The sequence below is a fragment of the Peromyscus californicus genome, unplaced genomic scaffold (genome assembly GCF_007827085.1).
Source record: "Peromyscus californicus insignis strain IS unplaced genomic scaffold, ASM782708v3 Scaffold_21__1_contigs__length_65335640, whole genome shotgun sequence".
Classification (NCBI taxonomy): domain Eukaryota; kingdom Metazoa; phylum Chordata; class Mammalia; order Rodentia; family Cricetidae; genus Peromyscus; species Peromyscus californicus.
In genome coordinates, this window is record NW_026294514.1 from 8,367,288 (window position 1) to 8,393,555 (window position 26,268).

The 26,268-nt window shown below is 42.7% G+C and overlaps 1 protein-coding gene across 2 annotated transcripts in view; it reads right to left on the minus strand.

Moving 5' to 3' along the window:
• The window catches only part of Gtf3c3 (general transcription factor IIIC subunit 3), a 37,277-nt gene extending 11,413 nt beyond the window's left edge, over positions 1-25,864 (minus strand). The window contains exons 1-11 of one of the 2 annotated variants that reach the window (XM_052749454.1): positions 25,687-25,864; positions 24,436-24,535; positions 21,209-21,396; positions 15,059-15,182; positions 13,048-13,239; positions 11,790-11,955; positions 6,601-6,748; positions 6,137-6,209; positions 4,336-4,439; positions 3,337-3,508; positions 173-375 (exon numbers count right to left, since the gene is read on the minus strand). In XM_052749454.1, the coding sequence (XP_052605414.1) occupies positions 173-375; positions 3,337-3,508; positions 4,336-4,439; positions 6,137-6,209; positions 6,601-6,748; positions 11,790-11,955; positions 13,048-13,239; positions 15,059-15,182; positions 21,209-21,396; positions 24,436-24,535; positions 25,687-25,788 (1,572 nt within the window). In that variant the 5' untranslated portion in view covers positions 25,789-25,864. The remainder of the gene's footprint in view (positions 1-172; positions 376-3,336; positions 3,509-4,335; positions 4,440-6,136; positions 6,210-6,600; positions 6,749-11,789; positions 11,956-13,047; positions 13,240-15,058; positions 15,183-21,208; positions 21,397-24,435; positions 24,536-25,686) is intronic. The other variant, XM_052749455.1, reaches the window with a different exon arrangement.
• Positions 25,865-26,268: the final 404 nt, after the last annotated feature.

The window sequence follows — 26,268 nt, forward strand, 5'->3', positions numbered from 1 at the left end:
ATCTGTCTCTGACCTCCACTCATGCTACTAGTACATAAGAACACACACGTCAAAACAAATTCCACTAAATTAACACACTGAACACAAACTCTGGCAGTAACTGTAAAAACAGGCAAATGATCTACAGCTGAGGAGGAAGTATCCCGAGAAGCACCCCTGTGAGGCGGCCTACCTGCTGTGCGGCATTGGCATCCTGGGCTAAAGTATCTGGGTCATACATGGGCTCCAGAGCTTCCAGAGCTTTCTCAGGACGGCCTAGCTGCTGCTGCAGAATAGAAAGTGAGATCCTTGCATCGAGATGGAGTGGGGCCAGGTCAACCACCTTACTGTAGCTTTCAGCGGCGCGTTCCATGTAGCCCAAGGCCTTTAAACATTCTAGGGTGTGAAGAGAAAAGATGTTCAATTCTTGAGCTGTAAACTGGACAAAACTGTTTCTTTCAAATTTAATTAGTAACATACATTTTTTTAGACAGAGTCTGACTATGTAGTGGAGGCTGCTCTCAAATCCTCAACCCTCTTGCACCAGCTTCCTGAGCCTGGGGTTACCCATTTACACTTCCCCAGCTGGCAGGATTTGACATTTTAAAGAACAGTTGTTAGAGCAACAATGGAATGGATATGTGTTGTTAGCACTTTTTTCTTCTTTTTTAAAATGTATTCTTTTCTCGAACAATACACCCCAACTACACCCTCCACTCCTCCTCTGTTAACTGATCAATCTACTGATCCTATCCCTGGTGCTTCTAGAGATCACAGCCAAGCCTTATGCACACCAGGCAAGCACTCTACGCGATGAGCTGGATCCCAGCCCTGCCCATCAGAATTAAACAGCCACAAGGATGCAGTCAGAGTCTGTACTCAATTTGCTGTCTCTACTCACTTATGCTATGAATTAAGCATTCCCCAGGCCTTCACTGGGATTTTGAATGTTATATAATAACCAATCATAATTACTTAATAATTATTTAACCGTACAGGATAAACCGTACAGGATTTAACGATACAGGATTTGTTTAAAAAAAAAACCACTCTGGTCACACCACAGGAAACATCTTAAAGACCCAACTTAATCCAAAGACATGTTTATATGGCATTAACTGTCTACATATTTTGAAATCAGCATTTTATAAAATCCAGGTACTGGCTTCTTCTAATTGGCAACAGCAAGCTAGCTCCCTCCTCTCACATGGCATCACAAACCCACGGAGATGCGACTCTCCAGTTCTCATCTCTCCCTACTCCCACATATCCGCTTCACTCACATTGTTACTGGGCTCCCCAGTTTTGTAAACCCCCAATATCAACTCTCTCCCATTATCCCACTCCTCAAAACGAGTCCTCAGAAGTTAAATCGTTTGAACTTGGAGGTGCGTCCTGATATGTATTTCCTCTTTCCACTCTGGCAGCTCCAACACCAGCTGGATCTTCTCCCATGCCCTTTCCACTGTAACCTAAATATCTCGCCTCAAAGTGCTTCCTCAAAAGTCTCCTGGCCACTACGTTAGGCTAAATCTTGAAAACAAATTAGAATAGTAATATGAATGGATCATCGTAATGGCATCTCATATTTATTTCATGTAATGCCACAGCTATTAAATTCCTTTGATGGTCCTTCTTGATTTTTAAGATGACTCTGAAGTTTCAATTTCCACTACAATTCAATTGACTAATACAATTCACTAATTTCAAGCTACATGGATTCAAAATGGAAGCAGCAATGATCCGAATCTGAATCATAAAGGATTTCTAAGTGTCTACTAATAAAGACAAAGGAGCAATCTCAGTACCATGGCCTTCGGAGGGTAATGCACACCCATACTCTGGGCAACCCTGGCTCTGTTCTTTACAAATCCTATAAAGGTATTACAATTATATTCATGTTTACTCTTTGAAACAGAAAAATGTTCTCTTAATAATGAGTTTTCCTAGGTCCTGCCTGTGATGTGAGCTACGGTCCCAACGTGTCAAGTAGTTCTTCTCTGGCTATAGAGGACTTTCTTCTCTCAAATAATTTAAAAAACTTTCTAACATATATTAAATGAAAACTGTTCAGTTAATGTCTTTTTGTTTTTCTTTTGGGGGTCTTGTTTGTTTGAGACAGGGTCTCACTATGTAGTCCTGGCTGGCCTAGAGCTCAACAGAAATCTGCCTGCCTTTGCTTCCCAGGTGTGCACCACCAGGCCCAGCCTTAAAGATCTCTTTTCTCTATGACAACCTGTCAGACTATCTTTTGTTTTCATATGTCTGAGAGATCTATCTCTTTTCTCTGACAACCTATCAGACTATCTTTTGTTTTCATATGTCTGAGAGATCTATTTCTTTTCTCTATGACAACCTGTCAGACTGTCTTTTGTTTTCATATGTCTGAGAGATCTATCTCTTTTCTCTCTATGACAACCTGTCAGACTGTCTTTTGTTTTCATATGTCTGAGAGATCTATCTCTTTTCTCTATGACAACCTGTCAGACTGTCTTTTGTTTTCATATGTCTGAGAGATCTATCTCTTTTCTCTATGACAACCTGTCAGACTGTCTTTTGTTTTCATATGTCTGAGAGATCTATCTCTTTTCTCTATGACAACCTGTCAGACTGTCTTTTGTTTTCATATGTCTGAGAGATCTATCTCTTTTCTCTATGACAACCTGTCAGACTGTCTTTTGTTTTCATATGTCTGAGAGATCTATCTCTTTTCCTCTATGACAACCTGTCAGACTGTCTTTTGTTTTCATATGTCTGAGAGATCTGGTCGCTTTCTGAGCTATTTTCTCTACTCTGAATGATTTCTTTTCAGACTACCATGGACTTAATCACAATAAAACAAAAAGATTAACAGGTTAATCTTGAGCATCTGTGGCTCAAATAGCACAGAAAAGCACATTAACTATTTTCTCTCAAAACAACATTAAACATACATTAATAAAAACTCTTTAAAAATAATTTTGCCCATCTGATAATACAGTTCTATAATGTATGTTACGACAAGTCAAAGAGGGTATTTAAAGGGCATGTCAGCTTTTCTGTTATCACCCTAGTGATGTGCAGCAAAGTCCACATCGAGTAAACTCACTGTCCTCTAGAGAGAACACTGTGGCTTGGACCTCAAGTATCTTAATGCCACTTACGTGAGGAGTAGAACCTAATATCTCATAAGGAATGGGCTCCAGGATGTTGACACTTAGTAATCTAGCAAGACTCCTGCAATCCTAATCTTCCAGCTACACGAAGACGTAAATACTTGCACCAAGTCTACTGTGTTATAATGACTGCCGTGCTGGGAATGTAAAGGCCTGCCTGATTGTATGATTAAAACTGTTTCCTCCCACAGCAGAGCGTTACCTGCATGCCGGAGCCAAACCACTGCCAGGTTGTACCTCTCAGAGCAAACCAGCGCGCTGAGCAGGGGAAGCGCAGAATTATATTCACCAACATCCAGGAAAGCTTCAGCAACATCAAGGTAGAGGTCGCCCATATCTTCAGGATTCTGTTCCACCAGCGTTGTCAAGAGAGGCTAAACCCAAATAAAACCCGAGGTCAAACATTCATCACAAATAGCCACATCTCTGTACCAGCTGTACTACATAAGCCAAAAAGCAAAGAGGACTAACAAAAACAGCTTAGTGGTCATTTTTCTGCTTGTTTCTGTATGTCTATTAAAAAGATTCAGACTTTCATCATTTCTTTACTCATTCATTCCTTCATCGACGTGTGCAGCAGCTAGGAAGTAAGCCCACTGGGAGTGCTTTCTCTATCCAGCCAAACAAGCCTGTGCCTTTGGCTCCATGTGTTTGCTGATGCCTGAAAGGCTACTCTGTCAGTGTTAACTCAAACATCACCTTCTCAGGGGACCCCTCTACTAAAAACGTACAGCTTTCTCCCATTCCTACATTCTGTATATTGCTTGTTTTTCTTTAAAACACTTTTCACCAACCGATAACTTACAGATTTAATCCCTTAGAACAAAAGATCCATCACTGAAGAGAAGGTTTGATCAACAAAGCAGATGCCCAGTACATTTTTTATTCAATAAAATACTTGTTCCCAAGTCAGAAAAAGAGAGGAGATATAGCAACTATATAGACTGCCTAAAGGCTAATCACAGCTTCTGATCTTTGGATTGTTCTCACTTTAAAAGAAAATTATTCCAAGCCCAATTCCAAAACACTTTGCTTTTATGAGCCATTCCTATGAAAGTAATGTGATGTTTACTATGTCCTTCCCCATTGTAAGAAATGTAACAATCTAAGGTCAAGTTATAATGTCTGGTCATCTGCAGAAAGTGGACTCAACGGGAAGGATCCTACTGCTCAGGCAGGCGCAGTTCCCGGTGCTACTTACATTGAGTGGCTCGAGGATGTTGAGATGCACCAGGCACACCATCAGCTTCACCGTGATGTCTATGGGCACACTGTCAGGTATAGAGCAGGTGACAGTCTCCGCAGCTGGGGAACATCAGAAAGGTGTTCCTATGTGCAAGCTCAGGACGTAAAGTAACCTAAGGCAACTCCAGCCTGCACCCAAGAGCCGATTTCCAACAGCTCTAGGGGAAGATCCTAGTCCATGCTGTTCTCGTCAACTCTGTTAGCAGCTTCTGACCTCCTTCAGTCTGTCTTTTGTTTGTACTTAGCGTGCCTTTTTCCTAACATCAACTATTCTCAAACACAAATTCCCATACCTTTTACCAGACGACAGAGGATTAAAAAATCAAAAAGGACCAGGATATATGAAACCTCTCTTTTTAAATTCTTGAATTCAAAAGCTTCTCTTAAGACTTTACTTGAGAGATTTATAAAAGGGGCTAAATACTTTTCTGCTTTCTAAAACTTCATTATAGCAAAACAACTTTTAAAATTCTGGGAAATTAAAGGAATTCTATATTTCATATTTTGCACATTAAATTACAATTCAGTTCGTTTCCATTTCATAAACTGTAAATGATATTAGTGCTGTGCCTTTGGTAGTAGACTCAAATTTAAGTTAATTACAAATTAAGTAATCTCATCCGTTTTACAGAATTTGCCATTAATTGTCTGAGCTACCCAATCATAGGAAGATGGTTTCATTGAGACTGTTTTAACAATGAACACCATGATAGTAACTGATAACACAAATTTAACTTTGATATTTATTCTACACAATTTTCCTACCATAACATTTTGCTCACTCAAGACCTAAGCTCCCTAAGGACATATGTCAAGTCTACTTGACTAAAGGCAGTACCTACAGCATACTTCTTCTGAAGACTGTATCTGTGGTCACCCACCTATAAAAGTACTAACCAATACAGTCACCGTTTGAGCATTGTGACTTCTAAAATAGGATTCTTCTTAGATCTAGGTTCTATATCCCAAATACTAGCATTTTGGTTTATTGTTTAACATGATCTGAATGTTTATATCCCCAACATGTGGTATAGTATATGATGGCATTAAGGGGTAAGATCTCTGGAAGGTAAGGTCACAAGAGCTCTGCCCTCAGGATGAGGATTCATGTCTTTTTTATAAAGAGGTCTAAAGGAGTTGTGTGTGTCTGTCTCCCACATGAGGACACACAGATGGTACCGTATCAAACCTCTGCTGCCTTGGTCTTCGACTTCCAAGCCTCTAGAAATTTCTGTCTGTAGATCAATCACCAAGTCTAAAGTGTCTTGATATAGCAGCCCAAATAACTATTTAATGAAATACCCAGGAAGCTATCTGAAGCAAACAGTACTTGGCATGAACTCACTTCCCATAACTCCCACCAAAATCCTCTCAAGGATGAAAAAAACTACACAGGGACACTCTCACAGGAGTAAGGACGCACACTAAGACCCCAAATGACTAGTGTGTTCCACCTCAGAGTCTAAGTCATACATGTTAACATTTTCTTAGACTAGGTCAATGGGTGTGGTGCAAAGATCAGGCAGGAGCTAGAAGAGACGCAAAGGCACATTTCAGGTACAGCTGTCTACTCAGATCTGCGATTATACATCTGAGTCCTTCATGCACAGGCTCTGGTTTTGACCCTAGCATTGCCAACAGAAAGAAGATTACATAAAAGCCAATATAAGAAGGCAGACTCCTGCTGTGGCCATGACGAGAACATTACGTCTAACAAGAGGGTTCTGCATGCGTCCCTACGTGAAGTTATCTACAACCTTTATTCTCTTCTGAGGTGCCTTCTTCCACAGTTTCCTTCTCTAGGACAATTCCAGAAAAATCTGTAATTACCTAAAAAAAAAGAGAAATAAAAGCTATATATAAAAACCTTTTTGTGAGTATTTCTAACAGTCCTTACAATATAAAATGGTATTAAAAAAGAATCTTTTTGAAATAAGATTCATCAGTTGGACTGCAAACCAACAACCTCCTTTTTCCAACGATATGCCTCTGGTGAGTCGTGCTACCTTCGAGTGTAGATACACCTGGGCTTTATAGTGGCAATATCATTTATCATATAATTACAGTTTGTATTTCACACAGAACCTAGAAATCTATTATTTCTACATAGTTTAAATATGCAATTTAGAATATAATCAAAATGACAAGATGCTAATTTCTAAGCATTTCTGCAACATAAGCACAGGTCTAATCCTAAAGGAGCCGCACGTGAGCATCCTACCTCCAAAGCTTTGTCATACTGCTTGTTGGAGATATATAATTCAGCTGCGATGTTAACATCCTCCATGGAGACTAAGCCTTGGTGTTTGGAGAAGGCTTCCTCGATTATGTTTATAGCTGAAGTACTGTCATTGGCTTCGTAGTAACTCCTAAAAAAGGTGAGTGGCAAGTGAATGAACAGTTGATTCTGACTCTAAAACTCAACGTCTTGCTTAGGCCCTCTAACAATAAAGTGATTTCAGTTTCTTGGGAGGAGGAAGCCTTTGAATTACAGTAGCACCTCCCTCTCAGAGCAGCACTAAGAGGGTAGAAGGGTCAATGCCTACAAACGGTGACACAAGACGGCCTAGTGGCAGAGGAATGTGGCCTAGCATGTGAAAGGCCCTGGTTCAAACCCCAGCATCACAAAGAAATCAAAGGTGGCAAAAACAGACCCAAGGGCTGAAGAGATTCACCAGAATGTCAAGTATTTGCTATGTCAGCATGAGGTTCCAAGTTCAAGTCCCAGGACCCAAGCAAAAAGCCAAGCATGGTGACGTGTGCTAGGAGACAGACACAAGCAAATCCCTGGGGCTCAGGGGCAGTCAGCCTAACATAGGTGGTGAATCTCAGGTTCCAGCTGAGACCCTGTCTCAAAAAAAAAGATAGATGGGTCCTGAGAAATACCACCAAAGGCTGGCCTCCACACGCACAGGCACACACACACACATGTGCAACTGAACAAGAACACACACAAGGCACAGTCCATTTCCTAACAGAAACTGCTATGAAGGGAAAGCACATACTATATTCCATATAAGAAATACCGGAGCTTGGAGGGCATAGGTCAGGAGTACTCTGCTTGCCTAACATGCAGAAAACCCCGAGGTCAATCCCCAGCACTGTGGGTCAGGTGGACAGTAGTCAAAAAGATTCACGGCACTTCAATGGTCCTATTTGAAGTGAATATGGGTCTGTAGAGAATCCACAGTAATGAATGAAGGTCTTCAAAGCAGAACCTGACTACCTATTCCTGGCGCAGATCTTACTGTCAAAGGTGACAGGACATGGTAAGCTCCGCTGACGCCAGGACTATCACTGCTCATTTGTTTCACAGTTGTCCGTTGGTTTTCCTAAGAGTCCAACAGTGAAGTATGGAAGAGCTCTTCCATACAGCACCAGCAGGTCTACCCAAAGGAGAAGATACTGGGAATCATACACCGAGAAGGATAGGATCAAATGACATGAAAGGAAAGATCAGCAGACCGAGTCCAGGTAACGTTACAAAAGACATCATCTCCCTCAGGAGTCCTTGTTAGAAAAGTGAAAATGCTTTAAAAGCTCAATTTGAAATGGGAACGCTCAGGAGGATTCCCTCGGAAGTTAATTGTGGACAAGGTGTACTCTTGTTAAATAAGCTGATTGGAACTGGCCCAAAACCCTGGATTTTTGTTGTTGATTTTGTTTTTATTTAGTGCCTAGATCAAACCCAGGCTCTTGTACATTCTAGGCAAGCATAGTACCATTGAGATAATTCCCTACTCCAAGAATCTGCATAATTTTAGTTTTTTTAAATAGTGAAAAAATGTTATACTTGTAAAATATATAGTCATGATCAGAGCTGATGCCGAGAAAAACATACAATTTCACGATATATTGACAATGTTGTAATTTCAAAAGCTACTTCCAACTCATTCCCAACATAAAAAATTGGCACCAACTCTTCCGGGATGCATTCCTCCTCCCCAGCAATAGTCGCACTTAGATCATTTTGGTTTTCCCATGTTTCCAGGGTAGACTAGACTGGCTGATCCAGCCTGAGCACTTCCTTGATTTGGTGTTAATTACTAAAACTACTCCATTTGTGAATGACACGCAATTTTACTCTCTAGCTTTGTGTCATTTTACTTTTGCTTAGGAAGTTTTATAAATTTACGGTAACATTCATTTTCTCATTCTTTTTGTTAACTTCAATTATAAAAAAGTATGTATTGCTCTGAATTCTAAAACGTACACACACTATACTTCTACATTTTCAAACTTGTCAGTGATAGGCTGGTACCAAGCGCTATAAAGAGAGAGGTTGGTGTCAGGGCAGGAAAAGGTCTCTACAGTCAATACGACGACAGTGCCCACTGCCACCTCACCTATATTATAAGCCACTGCTTTAAAACAGCCTAGCAGTGATAGGAGGCATAGCAAATGTGAGGAGAGCCTGCACGACTTTCTAGTTACTTAAAGTATAGTAATACTAATTTTTAAATTCAGAAATACACACTCACAGCAACTAGGATATGATTTACCCAGTTTTGTTAAAAGGGCATTTGTGAAAAAGGAGTTAGCCCCAAAACACAAGTATGTTCTTTCAGCAGGCTGTGTAGTGAACACCAGAAAGTATATTAGCACAGATACAGCCCTCCATCAAATGACCCCAACACCCTGACCCTGCCACTCCAGTAAAGAGAAGTGAATCTCTCCATGACAACCTGAGTCATCTCCAGTTTCTTCATCTCTAGGTCTCCTTCTTAGCTCCTTTGACAATGACATCATTGCTACAAGAAAAAATCCGTCTAAGAACTATGAATGTCACCAATGCTGAGTTCTCATTCTTTGCACGAGAAAAGTCTAACACACGGCAGGCCAGTCTTCCACACTTACTGATTTTAAAAGGCCTGGAAACCACATTATCCAGTATTCACAATCTTACAAACAAGGGAAACCAACTCAACCCAGCATCATAAAATGGTTTAGGTCCCATCCTCTTTGCCTTCTGTATTCAACCGGGTGCATGTGCAATAGGGCAAGTGTCCTCCAGGACATTTTTAGGGAGACTCCCCTATCTACCATCTTAGCCTTATGCATAACTGGGTGTGTACAGGATTAAAATCAGATGCATTATGGGAAGGGACATGTGCAGTAAAGTGAATATGGTGAATATGTCACCTAATCTATCAGTCACAATAGAGAACTGTCCAACTATGGCCTTTAACAACTAAAACAATCAAACTCCTCCTGAACCCCAGAGGGAAACCTGGGCACTTGAATACGAGTCTCCCACTCAGGTGGCCTGCAGTTTCCTTCTGATCTGTAGGTTTTCTTTTTGGGGTTTTGTTTTCTTTTCTTATGAAAAAGTTCCCCTGCTACTGTGTGGACTCTTACTTTCAATTCTCTGGATTAGAGACTAAGAAGCGAGAAGCGCCTGACCTAGGCGCCCACTGTGCTAACACTACCTCTCCGCCAAAGATCTCCAGGCAGCTAACCTCAGTTCCTGCTCCATGGGACCTGTCTGCCAAGCTTCCCACGGACAACCACCCCGCCTCACTGGAGTGCTTTCTTCAGTGAATCTAGAATGCCACGTTCTTTGCTTCTTCCCCGCACAGGGCATTTTCTTTTCATCTGCTGGCTGCCTCCTCTTTTCCCTGGTGTCTAAACGCTGGAGTGACTCGGCAGTCAGTCCTTCCTCAGCTTTCTTCTTTCCCACCTTCTCTTCCATCCCTCCCGTACACACGAGCCCACGCTCACACAGCCCACATCTACCACACACTCCTTAGCCCGCTCTTAAGTTACATCAAGAATCTGGTCACCTCCTACTGCCTTCTGCTGTCTCTGCCCTGATCAAGCTCTGACTTTCCCTCCCAAGTATCATTTCAGTAATTTCCTGTCTCTGCCCTGATCAAGCTATGATTTTCCTCCCAAGTATCATTTCAGTAATTGTCTGTCTGTCCCTTCCCACTCTTCAATTTTTGCTCAAAAGAGCAACCAAAATTGATGCACTTAAAAGTTAAGTCAAATCATGTCCCTTTCTCCTCAGACCCTTCAGTGCCTTGCAGACTCCTTTAGAGAAAAAGCCCCCACGGGCCGGCTGCTCTGCTCCTCTGGGACCTCTTGCTGTGCTCACCTGACAGCTCAGCGTCCCTCTTGTTCCCCGCACATCCCTGTGTCCTCTCTCCTAAGCGCCAGCTCCCTTCAGTGAGGACCACAGAAGGCGGGGAGCCGAGTCCTTCACTCACCCTGCTTGAAAATAACACACTCCATACCTGGTACTTCTATGGCCTTCCCTGTTTAATTTTCCTCCATCACTGATCAATGTGATACACTGAGTAACTGGCTGTTAGCTGATCTCTGCCTATCTCCCCTCACAGGGCTACGGACTCCAGGAGGGCAGAGAACTTTTAATAGTTGCTTGATAGTGGTCATCCTGGCTCCTTGTACCATGCCTATGGAAGATATAGTCAATGAGTATTTCTGGAGGGCAAATAAGGACCAAAGCAAAGCCGAATCAATCAACTGGCCATTGCCACTCTCCACATATAACACACATGAAAACCAAGCTGATCATCATGAGCCACCTAATGCTTCCCAGGTCCATTAGACTAAGCACTCTAGCAGCTGCAAAATGAACTGCGGCTAATCTGGCAAGACCCTCTGTGCTCACGACATAGCATCAGCCATCAATCTAAAGTTGCTTCCCTGACTGAACTTGTAAAAACGTATCTACTGCTCCTATATAACTGTCCTGAGAGGGTGATGGGCAGTTCACAGCAAAACAGCATCAGAACGCAAGGCAAAGGACTAACAGGTTAACCCTAATAATGCCAAAATGGAGACAGTTAAGCCCAGGATGAAATGCTGCACTGTGCTCTTCAAACAGAAAGAACAGCAGGAAACACCACTTCGCCAAATGCTTCCTGCTCTGCTCTGCTTCCTAACACAGCAGGACAAGTAAATGCTGTAGGGTTTCTAAAGAGCGAGCCTGCGCCTGCGTCAGTGGCAGGGCAACGTGAAACCTACTATTCCAGTGCTGACTCAAGATGACTACAGAAGATTGCAGAACACAAAGATTTCACTGACACATCTGCAATAAAAAAAAATCTTATTTAAAAAGTCACAAATAAATACAACTTCAACTAAGTCGCAGAAACCTGGAGTCTAACCCCCTTGCAGAACACACCTCTCTTTTCAGCTTCTGAGCCCTAGAAATGCAATCTCACATCCAAAATTTTCTAAGCAATCACACAGTTGACTTGGAAACCAAAAATCACTAAATAAAAAAAATGCTATAATTGGTCAAATATAAAATACAGAAAACAAAAATTTTCTTTGAACTTCAATGCAAAAATACATTCTATTTCACATAGCTTTGATTTGCAAAATGACTAATAAAGGCATGCGTGTGTGTGTGTGTGTGTGTGTGTTTCACTTCAAACTTACTTTGCCATATCTCTAGCCAACTGCATAAAACGTTCTCCATCAGATGGAGACAAAAGATTTAAAATACGCCTATAACCATCCATGGCCATTTTATGATCACCCATCTGTTCATAAAGGCTTGATCTCTCCCACAGGTAACGAACATTAGTAGGTTCATATTTAAGAGCTAGAAAGAAAAGAAGAATAAAAAATTACATATTTATCAAAAGAGGTGTGACTTACCTCAAAAATGTAGTAAACACTTTCCCATTGGAAACAAGAAAATAGTTCTGGAATAAATCTATCTTCACAAGAGCTCTTGACTGGGCCTGATCTAAGACCAGACTGGACCCCCTACAGTAATCCTCATTTGGGGACTCAAGTCACAAAAGTTAACAGCCTGAAAGCAACATTGAGTTCAGTGGGGACTCTACAATTTTGTGCTATATTCAACACAGTATAAAGTAAGTCACAGATAAACATGAGGACAGAGGGTTCCAGATACATGCCGTGACAGACTACAAGGAACACACACATCTGGGCAAGGAGCACAACCCAATAATGCAAGAAACAACTATTATGTAACTAATAGTTCTGGCAACACAACCTGTCTACCTCAGCTTCGGGGAAATCACAGAAGATGAGGTGGAAAGACTGCAGAGCCCGAGGCCCAGGGTAACTGCTGTGAGATAGTATCCCCTAGACACGACGTGGAGAATGCACCGAGGTTCCTGAACAAGACCAGCATAATGACAACACTAGCTGATATTCCAACATGGAGAAGGAAAATTCCACATGGCTCCCCCACCTAGAAGATCTACAGGTGACCAATGGATACCGAGAGAATCTGTCTCCTCCAGGAGGAGGGAGCTATTTTCCTATCCTAAGTGGTTAGTCCTGGACACAAATGCATATAAGGGAGGCCAAATGGATTTAGCAGGTTATACATATATCTCTATGTGCGTGCACACACACACACACACACACACACACACACACACACACACACACACACACACACTCTAGTAAACAGGTGAGCGTGAATTTAGAGGGTGACATGAGAGGGACTGGAGGGGACAGGGAAGGCAGGAGTGACCGAGACGCAGTCCTCACATATAAAGTTCTCAAAACAATTCAATTAAAAAAAGAGAGAGAAACAAATACACTTGAGCTAACAACAAAATACAAAGAACAAATGCATTAATGACCCATCATATAACACCTAATGAAACAAAACAAAAAAATAATCATCCCATCTACACAAGGAAAATGTCATTACCTTTTGTATAGCAAAAAATAGCCTGCTTAATATTATCTTGTTCCAGAGACATTTCTGCCAGCCTAACCCATTCTTCTGTGTCACTGGGATTTAAATGTGCAGCAATCAACTCAAACTGCAATGATTTCTCCATGTCACCTTGGTCCTCGTATATCATGGCAAGCGTAGAGAATGGCTCATAAGCCAAAGGAGCTATAACAATAAAAATATCAAAATAAATTTCATTGGCTAAAGGAATAAGCTAAAGCTGATAGTGATGCTACAGTTCAAACTGCAGATTTTTTTCTAATATCTAAACTCATTCCAATAGAATTATAAAAACTATTCAACAGAACTTTGAAAAATACAAAACACTATATTACACTTTATTTTCAAACACTTTTAGACATTATTATTGATTTACTTTTGAGGTGGACTCTTGCTACCTAGCTCAGGCTGACCTCAACTGACTGTGTAGACCAGGCTGGTCACAAACATGAACTGACTGTGTAGACCAGGCTGGTCATCAACCTGAGATCCCCGACAGCCTGCCCAGTTCTAGAAATTCAAGGCAAGCACCATCATACCCAACACCATTCTTAAAAGCATTATTTCCTTTAACAAAATACAATTTCATGAAAACCCTCCCTTCTAACACATCTTCCTTGTGAAAATCTCTTTATACTAAGGCCAAATATGGCCTAAAAACTTGAGGATTTCACCCAGGAAGCATCAGTCACATCAGTGTGGTCGAACTTGCACTATTTCAAACTCCTGCATCATAGAGGATGAATGCACACAGGGTACCCAAACAGCACCTCAGTCTAGGATGTCAAATGTAACAGTTAATCTATATTTCTAAAATATTATTTATGGGAAAAAAATCTCAAAAACTGCTGCACATTAAGGTCAACGTGCTTTCCAAAACAAACAGTTGTAAGTTGAAATAAATAATATTGGAAAACAAGAACTAAGCAGTAATATATCCTACAGAAAAGCTTGGTTAATCTTACTTCTGATGGACTGAGGAAACACATAGTAGCCACAAGTTACCCTAATGAGGAATCCTGGAAATCATAGTAAGACTTCTAAAAGGACCAAGTCTAACTAAAAGGAAATGCCACAACACTGAATGAATGTATTAGTAGTGTAACAGCTTCCCAAGGCATTCCGCAAGGCAAATTGATAGCAACCAAAAAAGTGATGTGATAGAAGCAACTGGTCACAACCACTACTGAAGATGTCTTCCAACATATCTAAGGTGTACCAACTAATGGAGATAAAATGACAAACCTAAATGTATCTTTACTAAAAGATAGATTAAAATAATTTAGCACTGCCTAATCTAGAAAGTGAAACAAAAATCAATAACAATATCAAAAATTTATCAGAATATTCTTCAAGTGATTCTAACATAATACACTCACCACTAAAATATATATAAAAATAAACAGGGCTGAGGGTATAACTCAGTTGGTAGAGCACTTGCCCATAGTGCATAAAGGTGTGGATTCCACACCACAATAGAGACAGATGGATAAATGGATACATAAACTGGCTGACTTAGAAAGATTAATGCTAGCCAGGCAGTGGTAGCCCATGCCTTTAATCCCAGCACTCAGGAGGCAGAGCCAGGTGGATCTCTGTGAGTTCAAGGCCAGCCTGGTCTACAGAGCGAGATCCAGGACAGGCACCAAAACTACACAGAGAAACCCTGTCTCGGAACCCGCCCCCCCCCCCCCCCCAAAAAAAGGATTAATGGTATAAGAGTCTCAAAACCCTAAAATGAAAAGTTGAAAGGGGAGAGAGGGGTCAGAAAGAGTTCAAAAGATATTACTAATTTTTCACTGAATCACATCCTGTGGTCTCCATTTTCTATTAACTCCTACCAATGTGAAAAGTGGCAGGTTACTATTACAGTGACCTTGATTTCTGAATGCATTTTATATAAATAGCACAATTAAATGCTTCCCCATTTGCTAAAGAAGTCAACCAGTTAGCTATTATCAATTAAAGTCCCTGCAGAAAACACCTTGTCTTATGATTTCCATGCACATCAATATCGCCTCTTCATGTTCTCCTCGAGCAAAGCGAATATTGGCTTCACCCATGAGACCTCTCAGGGCTCTGGGAAGTTTACTCCGAGGCCTCTTCTCCTGTCCAGAGGAAAACAACAAGGAGATTAAGACAGAGTAAAGCTCAGATTTCAATTCCAAACATACATATTAAACTTCTAATTCTTCTAAACTCAGAACTAGGTACTTAGTAATTAGAATTCTGATGCCTTAATTTTACGTCTAATTACACAAAGCAAGCTAAAACTCAAATGCAGGAAAGAACCAAATTCTTTTATGATACTCTCCGAAGAGGAACACCAAAGTGTAGCTAGAGTTTTCCTGCCTGGCCCACAGTCAGGACAAATCTCTATCACCTGCCAGTCCCACAGTCGCTCAGACCCGACCAAGTAAACACAGAGACTTGTATTGGTTTCAAACTGTATGGCCATGGCAGGCTTCTTGCTAACTGTTCTTTCAGCTTAAATTAATCCATTTTTATAAATCTATACCTTGCCACATGGCTCGTGGCTTTCCGGCATCTTCACATGCTGTTTCTCATCGTGGCGGCTGGCAGTGTCTCTCTGACTCAGCCTTCCACTTCCCAGCTTTATTCTCCTCCTTGTCCCGCCTACACTTCCTGCCTAGCCAATGGCCAATCAGTGTTTTAATTATTGACTAATCAGCAACACATTTGCCATACAGAACATCCCACAGCACTTCCCCCTTTTTTTTTTTCCAAAAAGGAAGGTTTTAACCTTAACAAAGTAAAATTACATATAATTTGGGAATTTGGGCGTAGCTTCTCTTACTACTTCCTGCTGGAGGGGGGCGCTGTATCTTATGGGGATACAAAGAAAATTTTAGAATTATAGAATAGTCCATGAGGGTGTATCATCTGAGCCAGTTGCCTTCAAACCATTCTGGATGTTGGATCATCTGGGCCATGGTGTCATCGGAGACCTTTCAGGGGGTCTTGGCTGGTCAAACCTGATGTATCTTAATCTTGAACAAATCCATAGCCTCTGGCTTTCTGTGGGAACAAAAGCAGAGTCTCCTTTCCAAAGTAACATATCCTTATATTCAAATTTTGAAGTCAAGATACCTTTAAAATATACATTTTGGCGTAACTCAACAGCTTTTACAATGAAATGTTTTTCTGCAGTTAAAAGTCCCAAAGACAACACAATGCAGATTCTCTGTGTAATATCCATTTTTACGTGGCTTATTTTTTATACTACCTTTACTGTCTCTTTAAAGACTTTATTTTTTGAAACTATGTATTTATTTCTATAACTCTATATATCATCTTTTTTGTCTCTTTCAAGCCTACGTATCTTTTACACACATTGTAAACTATTACATCTGAATCTGTCTTATTGTGAATCTATTGCCTTAAACTGCAGCAGCTGTGGCTGCTGGATCCACCCACCTCAGCTTCCCAACATGGCTACGTTTACCACCAGCTCTGGGAGCTATCGTGGGTCTATGCTTTTATCCAAGCAGCGTATAGCCCAGAAACCTCTTTGTTTTGTACCTGCAAAGGCTAAATCCACCATGCAGCTTAATGTGCCACTTGCAGAGGACTCATTCCTGCCATACAGCATGTCGAGCATGCACACCAGGAACCCACAAGTAGCTCAAACCAGCAGCTGCTGCTCATTTGAGAGAGACAATTAGGAACTGTTTTTAGCTCCGTTTTAGAATCTTTTTTCTCAGGTTTTAGGTGGAAACTCTTGCCACCCACGTTGGACGCCATTTGTAGCTAGAGTTTTCCTGCCTGGCCCACAGTCAGGACAAATCTCTATCACCTGCCAGTCCCACAGTCGCTCAGACCCGACCAAGTAAACACAGAGACTTGTATTGGTTTCAAACTGTATGGCCATGGCAGGCTTCTTGCTAACTGTTCTTTCAGCTTAAATTAATCCATTTTTATAAATCTATACCTTGCCACATGGCTCGTGGCTTACTGGCATCTTCACATGCTGTTTCTCATCGTGGTGGCTGGCAGTGTCTCTCTGACTCAGCCTTCCACTTCCCAGCTTTATTCTCCTCCTTGTCCCGCCTACACTTCCTGCCTAGCCAATGGCCAATCAGTGTTTTAATTATTGACTAATCAGCAACACATTTGCCATACAGAACATCCCACAGCACCAAAGAAAGTCAAAACAAACAGAAACAAAACAAAACCTTCCTACAGTTGAAAGTTCAACGCACAATTAAATACAAACTGCCCAACGGTCAGGATACTGGACCACTCATCAACATACAGCATCATTACGCAACAAAATGATGCCATTCCATTCCATACCAGACGCTTACCAGAAAGTCCTCCTTCTTGGAAATTTATCAACATAAACTTGATAAATAAACAACAACAAAACCCACTGAGATAGATACACTATGGATTTTTCAGTAGCAGAACTATACAACATTTGACATATGAACAATCAAGGCTTATACAACATTCTCCAAGACAAAGCCAGAAATGAATGATAACTCTCAAGCGCCTCAGAGAAAAGGAAACATCTACACCTGACCCAGGTAGTCAAGACTCTCCAATGACTTCACATCTCTGACGAGATCAAGGAAACATCTACACCTGACCCAGGTAGTCAAAGACTCTCTGATGACTTCACATCTCTGACGAGATTAAGGCAGACACTAGAAGATGGAAAGACCTCCAACTTATGGATTGGCAGAATACTGTAAAATGACCATTCTACCAAAGGAATTTACGGATTCAATGCTACCCCAATCAAAACACCCGAAACGTTCTTCGCAGAAATGGGGAAAAAAAGAACCACAAAAACAAAACCAACCTAAAGCTCATATGGAACCACAAAATACCCCAGCTAGCCAAAGCAGTCCTGAGAAAAGAGCACAATGCTGGAGGGATTAACGTTCCATATTTCAGGGTACAGTAGAGAGTTATAGCAATAAAAACAGTATGGCACTCACACAAGACACCCATGTGGACCAATTAGACAACACAGAAGACCCAAACATGAGTCCACACAGCAACAGCTGTCTGCTGTCTATCAGAGACGCCAAAAACACACACGGGAGAAAAGACAACAGCTTTAACAAAAGGCACTGGGAGAACTGGATGTCCACACATAGAACAAAATGAAGCCCCAATTTACCGCCCTATACAAAAACTCACTCCAAATGGATCAAAGACCTCAATGAAACCTAGTACTGAAACTGCCAGGAGAAAACAGAGACAGCCAAGTGACACAGGTGTCGGGAAGGACTTCCCAAACAGCATCCATTTCCCAAGGAATTAAGGCCACAACTGACAAGTGGGACCTCATAAAACCAAAAGGCCTTTGTACAGGAAATAACCAACCAAGTGAAAAGGAACCGACAGAGTGGGAAAGACTCTGAACTACACATCTGACAGAGGATTAATATCCAGAGCATATCAAGAACTCAAAAACAAACAGTCAAGAAAAAAATGATTCAATTAAAAGAAATGGGTTTGAAATCTGAACGGAGTTCTCGGATGAAATAAAAGTGGCTAAGAAATATTTCAAGAAGTGTTCATCATCCTTATCTGCTAGGGAAATGCAAATAAAAACAATGTTGAGCCGGGCGGTGGTGGCGCACGCCTTTAATCCCAGCACTCGGGAGGCAGAGCCAGGCGGATCTCTGTGAGTTCGAGGCCAGCCTGGTCTACAGAGTGAGATCCAGGAAAGGCGCAAAGCTACACAGAGAAACCCTGTCTCGAAAAACCAAAAAAAAAAAAAAAAAAAAAAAAAAAAAAAACCAATGTTGAGATTTTATCTTACACTAATCAGAATGGCACAGATCAACAAAACAACAGACAACAAATGTCTCAAGGATGGGGAGGATGGAGGGCAGGACCTTTCACTGTTAGTGGGATGCAAACTGGTCTAGCCACTCTGGCAATCAGTGGGGAGAATCCTTAGAAAGCTAAAATTAATCTAAAATATAATTAAGCTATAGCACTCCTTGGCATATGTCTAAAGGGCATCCCACTCCACAGATAATTCCTCAGCCATATTAACTGTTATTCTAGTCACAATAGGTAAGAAACAATGTAAATGTCCTTGAACAGATGAATTAATAATGACAATGTGTGTATATATGCACTATGGAATACTATCCGGCTATAAAGAAAAATGAAATCCTGGCATATGCAGGTAAATGGATAAAACTAGAAAATATTTTACTGGGCAAGGTAACCCAGACGCAGAAAAACAAACATCACGTGTTCTCTCTTGTTTATGGATCCTGGCTCCAAGTCTTCAGATGTGAGCATATAACCTGGAGTAACTGCAGAAACAGGGAAAGTTTTCCTGGCAGGAGGGGGAAGGGTGTTAAAGAGAAGGGAATAACAGGTGCTAAGCAAGGGAAACAGGAAAAGCGGGAGAGGAAGACTTACCTGGGGAAGAGGGTAAGCAGCATAAAAGATGCTTGAAAAAGTCATATGAATCATAGTAGTTTATGTTTACTTAAAACACGTACGTGTGTGTGTGTGTGTGTGTGTGTGTGTGCGTGCGTGCGTGTGTGTGTGTGTGTGTGTGTGTGTGTGTGTGTGTATATGTATGTGTGTGCGCACATGCGTTTACTGAAGTTACACCACCAGGGGTGATAATGCTCCCCCCAAGAGTGATAGTTTATCTAACAAAAGCCCCAGTGCCAGGCATAGGAAATGCCTTTGGAGCTGTTGCTCAGAGGCGTACAAAAGTCCCCACCTCCACCCCACCAAACAATACAGGCTATTGCCTTGGCCCTTGGTTGCTTATAAGAACTGAAGGTAAGACTCTCTCGCTGAAGACAAAACACACTTCAGACAGAGAATGGAAGAACAGAACTAGCAGGGACCGGAAAGACTCCTCCTAAAGGACTAGTTCTCATAATATCCAAAGGTTTTCTCCTTCGCCAAGGGAGAAAAGCAATAAACAGTCATACTCAGCTGCAAAGCCTACAAACCACAACTATGACCAGAGCAGCAGCGACTCTGAAAAGTGCAATAATGGCACCGATGTACACTGGGGTAACCAACAGCCACCTTACTGGACTTAGCCACTCAACAAGAGGGGATGCGTGCCCGGTCCTGCCAACTGGGCAACTGCTCATGGCTGGAGAAACCACGGAGGAGGGTAGAGAAGAGCTCACTTTCCTAAACCACCACAACTGAGTCCTTTTAAATCTTTATCCTATGTCCACAGGAAGTGCGGCTCTGACTTCACCAAAGAAGCTTCTTCCTGCAGCAGATGAACGGTTACAGAGAGCCAGAACCGGTCAAAATGACAGTCTCCAACACAACTCGTACAGCCAAGGCTCAGGCAACACTGCAGAAAGGGGGTGGTTCAAAGCCAGAGCCCAGGATGTCTGCTGAGAGACAGTGTCTTCCATATGAAACTGCACCCATGACATCTCAAAAGCATGGTTACCCAAGTACTACCTGGAAAATGACAGTGCCAACTGACATGCCAATGTGGACGGTGGAAATCTCACAGGGCCCCAGCCCTGAAGAGCTACAGCAATCAATGCGGCTGAGAAAGGGAGGGAGAATCAGCTTCGTAACCCTGATAGGTCACCAACCCCGAGCAGTCAGCCCTAAACACATATACATGAGAGCAACACTAAACGGACTCAGCAAGTTGTATTTATATATTTATTCTCTCTCTCTCTCTATCTCCCTTTCTCTCTCTATATATATATATCTTCCTTTCTCTCTCTCTCTCACATACACACACACACACACACACACACACACACACACACACAAGGATAATAAGAGATCATGATTTTAAACACACACACACACACACACACACACACGCGCACACACGCACGCACGCACGCAAGCGCGCGAGCACTCGCGCACATAATAAGGATAATCAGAGACCATGATCTGAAAGGGGGGTGCAGAGATGACACAGGAGGAGTTGGAGGGAGAAGACAGGGTGGGAAATGATGTAAATACAGTACACATATATAAAACAAAAACTAAAATTTAAATGGAAAGAAACAAATGATGGCAGTTGCCTCCCAGGTTTTGCTCTTGCTGTTGCACTGTTTCCCAATTATAACCGAAATGACTGCATCACTTTCTCACATTTCTGTAAGGACTAAAATAATTAACAGCTTACTTTCATCATCTTTTTGGTTTCACGGTTGAGAACCATCTCCAACACGAATACATCGCCTGCGGTGGGTTGCTCAGATGTTTCCTCCTCTTCCTCCTCTTCTTCCTCCTCCTCTTCATCATCTTCAGTCTCTCCGAGCATGGAAGCAAAGACTTTGTGAACTGACTTACTCACTCCATCTGATGTTTCTCCTAAGGAAAGGCACATTGAAGTTTGGGGGGGGGGTACTTTAAAAAATTGCTGGTTCATAGAGTATAAATCCCTAAGCACAGCAACAACGAACGTGAAAGTTATGGCAGATAAACACCCTCCCCACACCCAGAGGAAAAGCCACCACAAGCCAGGTCTCTTACTCTGCAGGCGTGGCTGATTCACCCTCTACACCTCATCCAGACATACAGCAAAATGATGAGCCAAGTCAAAAGCACGTACAGAAACAGGTAAAGTGGAGAGGGGAAGCATTTCTCAGTGACAACGCAGCACAGATGTAAGACCTAGGCAAGCCTAATGGCAGGATGACCGGTAACTGAAACCTGAGAGGTGTGAGGCTAAAGACAGGAGAGGAGCTTCTTAGCCAACTGAAATAGCTAACTGGTGAGCTACAGGTTCAGTAAGTGTGGTGGTTTAAGTAAGAATGGCCCCCACAGGCTCCTATATGAGTGCTTAGTCACCAGGGAGTGGCACTATTTGAGAAAGATTAGGAGGTGTGGCCTTGTTGAAGTAGGTGTGGCCTTTTTGGAGGAGGTGTGCCACTGGGGGTGGGCTTTGAGGTTTCAAAAGCCCACACTAGGCCCAGTCTCTGTCTCTCTGCCTAAGGATCAGGATGTAGCTCTCAGCTACTTCTCCAGCACCACACCTCCTGCCGCTATGCTCAATGCCGTGATAATAATGGACTAAGCCTGGAACTGTAAGCAAGCCCTCAATTAAATACTTTCCTTTTATACAAGTTGCTGTGGTCATGGTGTCTCTTCATGGCAATAGAACAGTGACTGAGACCGTGAGAAACTCTGTCTCAAAAAAACATGCTGGAATGTGATAAAGGGAGACACCCAGTGTCCACCTCTGGCCTCCATATAGAATACACAATTATCTGGCAAAGTTATTAGATACAGGCTTTAAAAAAAAATTCATATAGTTGTAAGAAATTGAACCCAGGGCCTTGCATACACTGTGCTAGGTAAGTACTCCACACTGAGTTGTATCCTCACTCCTCTTTTCTTTTTGAGACAGAGTCTCACTAAGTTCAGGCTAGCATTGTAGCCCAGAATGATCTTGAACCTGGGATCCATTTGTCACAGCCTCCCTAGTAGCTGGGATCACAGGAGGGTACTTTTATAATCAACAATAATGAACTGCAGATGAGATTAAAAGGTCTGGTCTGTGTGGTAGGTAGGAAACAACCTTAACAATTGGTATTCAGAAATATCAAAGAGGAAAAAGACACGATTCTAGAGACCACATCTTCCCAATTTGTAGATTCTGCCAGTCTTGTCCAAAGTGACCTTTCATCTACTCTGAATACATGCTTACACTATCGAGAATCTCCAAAGAGGTCGGACAATCATTCCAGAGGACAGACAGGATGACTTCAGCTCAAGCTAGCCAGTTCTTAACCACCAGAAATGGATTCAGCTGACCCTAATCCCACCCCTCTTCCACCATGAAAGGCCTAATGGCCTTAAATAGTAAGGCTGGCGATCACCAGAGTTACCACTGCTGTAACTGTACTCCAGAGACTGTCTACTGAAGAGCTCGCTTCTCCCTAAGCAGGTCAGAAGGACCCACAGGCTGTCAGGGCTTCTTCAACCCCCTTCCTACCCTACTTGCCTGGAAGACACTAACCTCAATATTGTCTCTTTATCTCTTCTTCCAACATGGTCCAGAAACTCAGGATGAAGTGTGAGTTTTCCATGCAAGAGCTTACTTGCTCAGAGAGAAAAGTACCACACAGAAGTCGAGCTCACCAGCCAGGCCCCTAAACATGAAACTACATTCTAATTGACACCAGCATCCCAAGTAATTTGACAGAGGTAAATGGATACGATTAGCTATCAGCATCCTGACCATTAGACACATACATCAGTCACTAGAAACTGATAAATATCTGTGCTCATTTAGATACTCATTTAGGCCGTGATGGGCTTAGTTGGTCCAGATGTACTAACCAAATATAATATCTGGATATGAAAAGCTAAGGGCTGGGTCCTATTTTGCTTTCTGTCACTGTGATAACACAGTGACCAAAATCCACTGAAGGAAGAAAGGGCATATTTGGCTTCAAGGTTACAGGCCATCATCCAGGAAAGCCAGAGTAAGAAGCTGGAGGTACAAATGCAGCAGAGACCATGGAGGAACACTGTTCACCGGCTTGTTCTCCAAAGCTTGCTAAGATTGCTTTCTTACACGACCATGACCACTTAGCCAGCAGTGGCACCACCCAGAGTGGGCTAGGCTGTTGGGCCCTCCCACATCAACCATTAACCAAGAAAATGACCCACAGACATGCCTACTAACCAATAGGTCCCTCTGCCTAGGTGACCCTAGTCTGTGTCAAGCTGACTAAAAGCATCCCAGTCTGGCTGCTGGAGCAAGGCAGCACATCAAAATACCTATGATGCGAGTGAAGTCCCGTCTAAGCATGTAAGTTTCTACAGCAGTACAAATTTGGTACGGCCCCGAAGAAGTGTCCCACTGAGAAGGTCAATTTTGAAAATGACAATAACAAGGCCCTAAAATGCTGGCATCAATGTTAAACCTCACAACACTGGAGCTATACCAAACAAACCATCATGATATACAACAGTTTAAAGAAATATATTAAGCAGCTAATATGTATCACTGATCACTTATCACACTGATAAGCCAGGCAATAAAAATGGGCTATCATTACAATGAAAGCAAATAACGTTATTACCAAATCACTTTGCCTAAGTGCTCTTTTGTTGGTGGTGGTTTCTCAAGGCAGAGTTTCTCTGTGTAACAATCCTAGCTGTCCTGGAATTCCCTTTGTAGACCAGGCTGGCCTCGAACTCAGAGATCCACCTGCCTCTGCCTCCCAAGTGCTGGGATTAAAGGCGTGTACCACCACCACCCAGAGCTTAAGTGCCTTTAACATTTAAAGCTGACAGCAGGCCGGGCAGTGGTGGCGCACGCCTTTAATCCCAGCACTCGGGAGGCAGAGTAAATAAATAAATAAATAATAAAGCTGACAGCAAATGAATTCAACACACCTTCATTGGCATCTTTGTTCTGGGACTTGGCAGAGTCAATTCCTGAAGAGGATGGGACTTCCGAATCTGGGTTTTCTTTAGGTGATGATTTTCCTTTTTCCTGAAGACTCATACGATTGAAAATTAGTTAAACAGTTCAAAAACTAATGCGGATTTAACTCTTCCGGCCTGGGACTGGGCATTTGCGTTATCTTTATAAAACTTGAACCTGCACTTGTGGGATATGGAATCTAAGTTTGAATAGTTTCAGAGCATTTCAAAGTACTGAGAAGTCTTAACTTTAGTTTATGTAAGTCACTTGCAAATATGTATAGGATAATTTAAAATGTTTTAATTTCATTAATTTAACACTTTAAATAAAACATAGGATGTTTAGTAGTCCATGATCAATAAGAAACCACGGGCTAACTTCAAAAGTCAACAGATTTCATGTTCCCTTAGCCTTCAAATAAGTGAGAACATTTTTAAAGCTCGGATATTTATTAAAATTTGAAAAACAAGCCGGGGGGTGGCGCGCGCCTTTAATCCCAGCACTCGGGAGGCAGAGGCAGGCGGATCTCTGTGAGTTTGAGGCCAGCCTGGGCTACCAAGTGAGTTCCAGGAAAGGCGCAAAGCTACACAGAGAAACCCTGTCTCGAAAAACCAAAAAAAAAAAAAAAAAAAAAAAAAAAAAAATTAAAAAAAAATTTGAAAAACAAGGTAAGACGACGACCTTGTTTTCAGGCAAATATGTTCACTTTCATGTCTAAGATAAAATTACACCACTAAGACTCCTCAAAAATAGGCACCCCAGGGGTGTAGCTCAGTGGAGGGGCACTTTTGTCCAGCAAGCCGGAGGCCTTGAGGTTTGGTCCCCAAGACCACTGAAACGTATGACAAAAACAAAAGGCCTGGTTCCTAGAGAATGGTGGCGCGTACGTGCCCCACCCACGGTGACAAGCTAGGGGCAAGATCAGGTTTAGGACAAGTCAAGACTACCCTGGCTGCAGACGCCCCCAGCTCCAGTCAGCTGGAGATCATTGGGCTATCCCCGAATTAACACTAAGGTGTCGAGAGAGGTTAGCGCCCGCCGAGGCCAGCTTTGGAGTGGGGGGATGTCTCCAGAGGCGCTGTGCCGGGGTCGGGGAGGGGGGTGAAAATCGGCGTTTCTGGGAGAGGAAGAAGCTGCCGGGGTCCCCCGCCCACCCCGGGCACCGCACGCCGCTGTTTCGGGAAAACAAGACCGAAGAGCACGGGCGCCCAGCGACTCACTTTCTTCTCCCGGGTTTTTCTCTCTTCTCTCCGCCTCTCGAACTCCTCAAAGGAGATTTTCCCTTCCAGGTAGTCGATAAGTTCCGGGCTGAACCCCGACATGTCTGCGGGGCCGAAGCGGGGCAGCGGACCGGGAAAGCGGGAACACCCGGGCTCTAGCCGGCGCCTCGGAGAGAGGCGTCCGTCCCGGAAAGCTCCCCGGCCTGCGCCGCGGCTGCGCACTCGGGTTCCGCCGGCGCTCTAGGCCCCGGGCCTCCTCGTGCAGGCAGAGAACAGCCAAAGGCGTGCTTCAGAAGCCAGCTTCCCCTGGGCTGCCGGCTGAAGGAGACCTGAAGGAGGGAGGCAGCACAGGCCAGGGCGTTTGCCTGGGTTTCTAGCTCTAACGTCAGCCAACTTTTTCTGTCCCGGACACTCAGACTTTTAAAGGGAGTGAAATTCCTCATCTAGGGTGGCTGCTTTTTTGCCTGTTACATACATCTCTCAAAATAATGCTTAGAAACCTAGGAGAGAAGAAAAGCGGCCTAAGGGAGAGGTGTGGGGAGGGTAATAGAACACATGTGAAACGAAAGGGAGAAGGGCAAC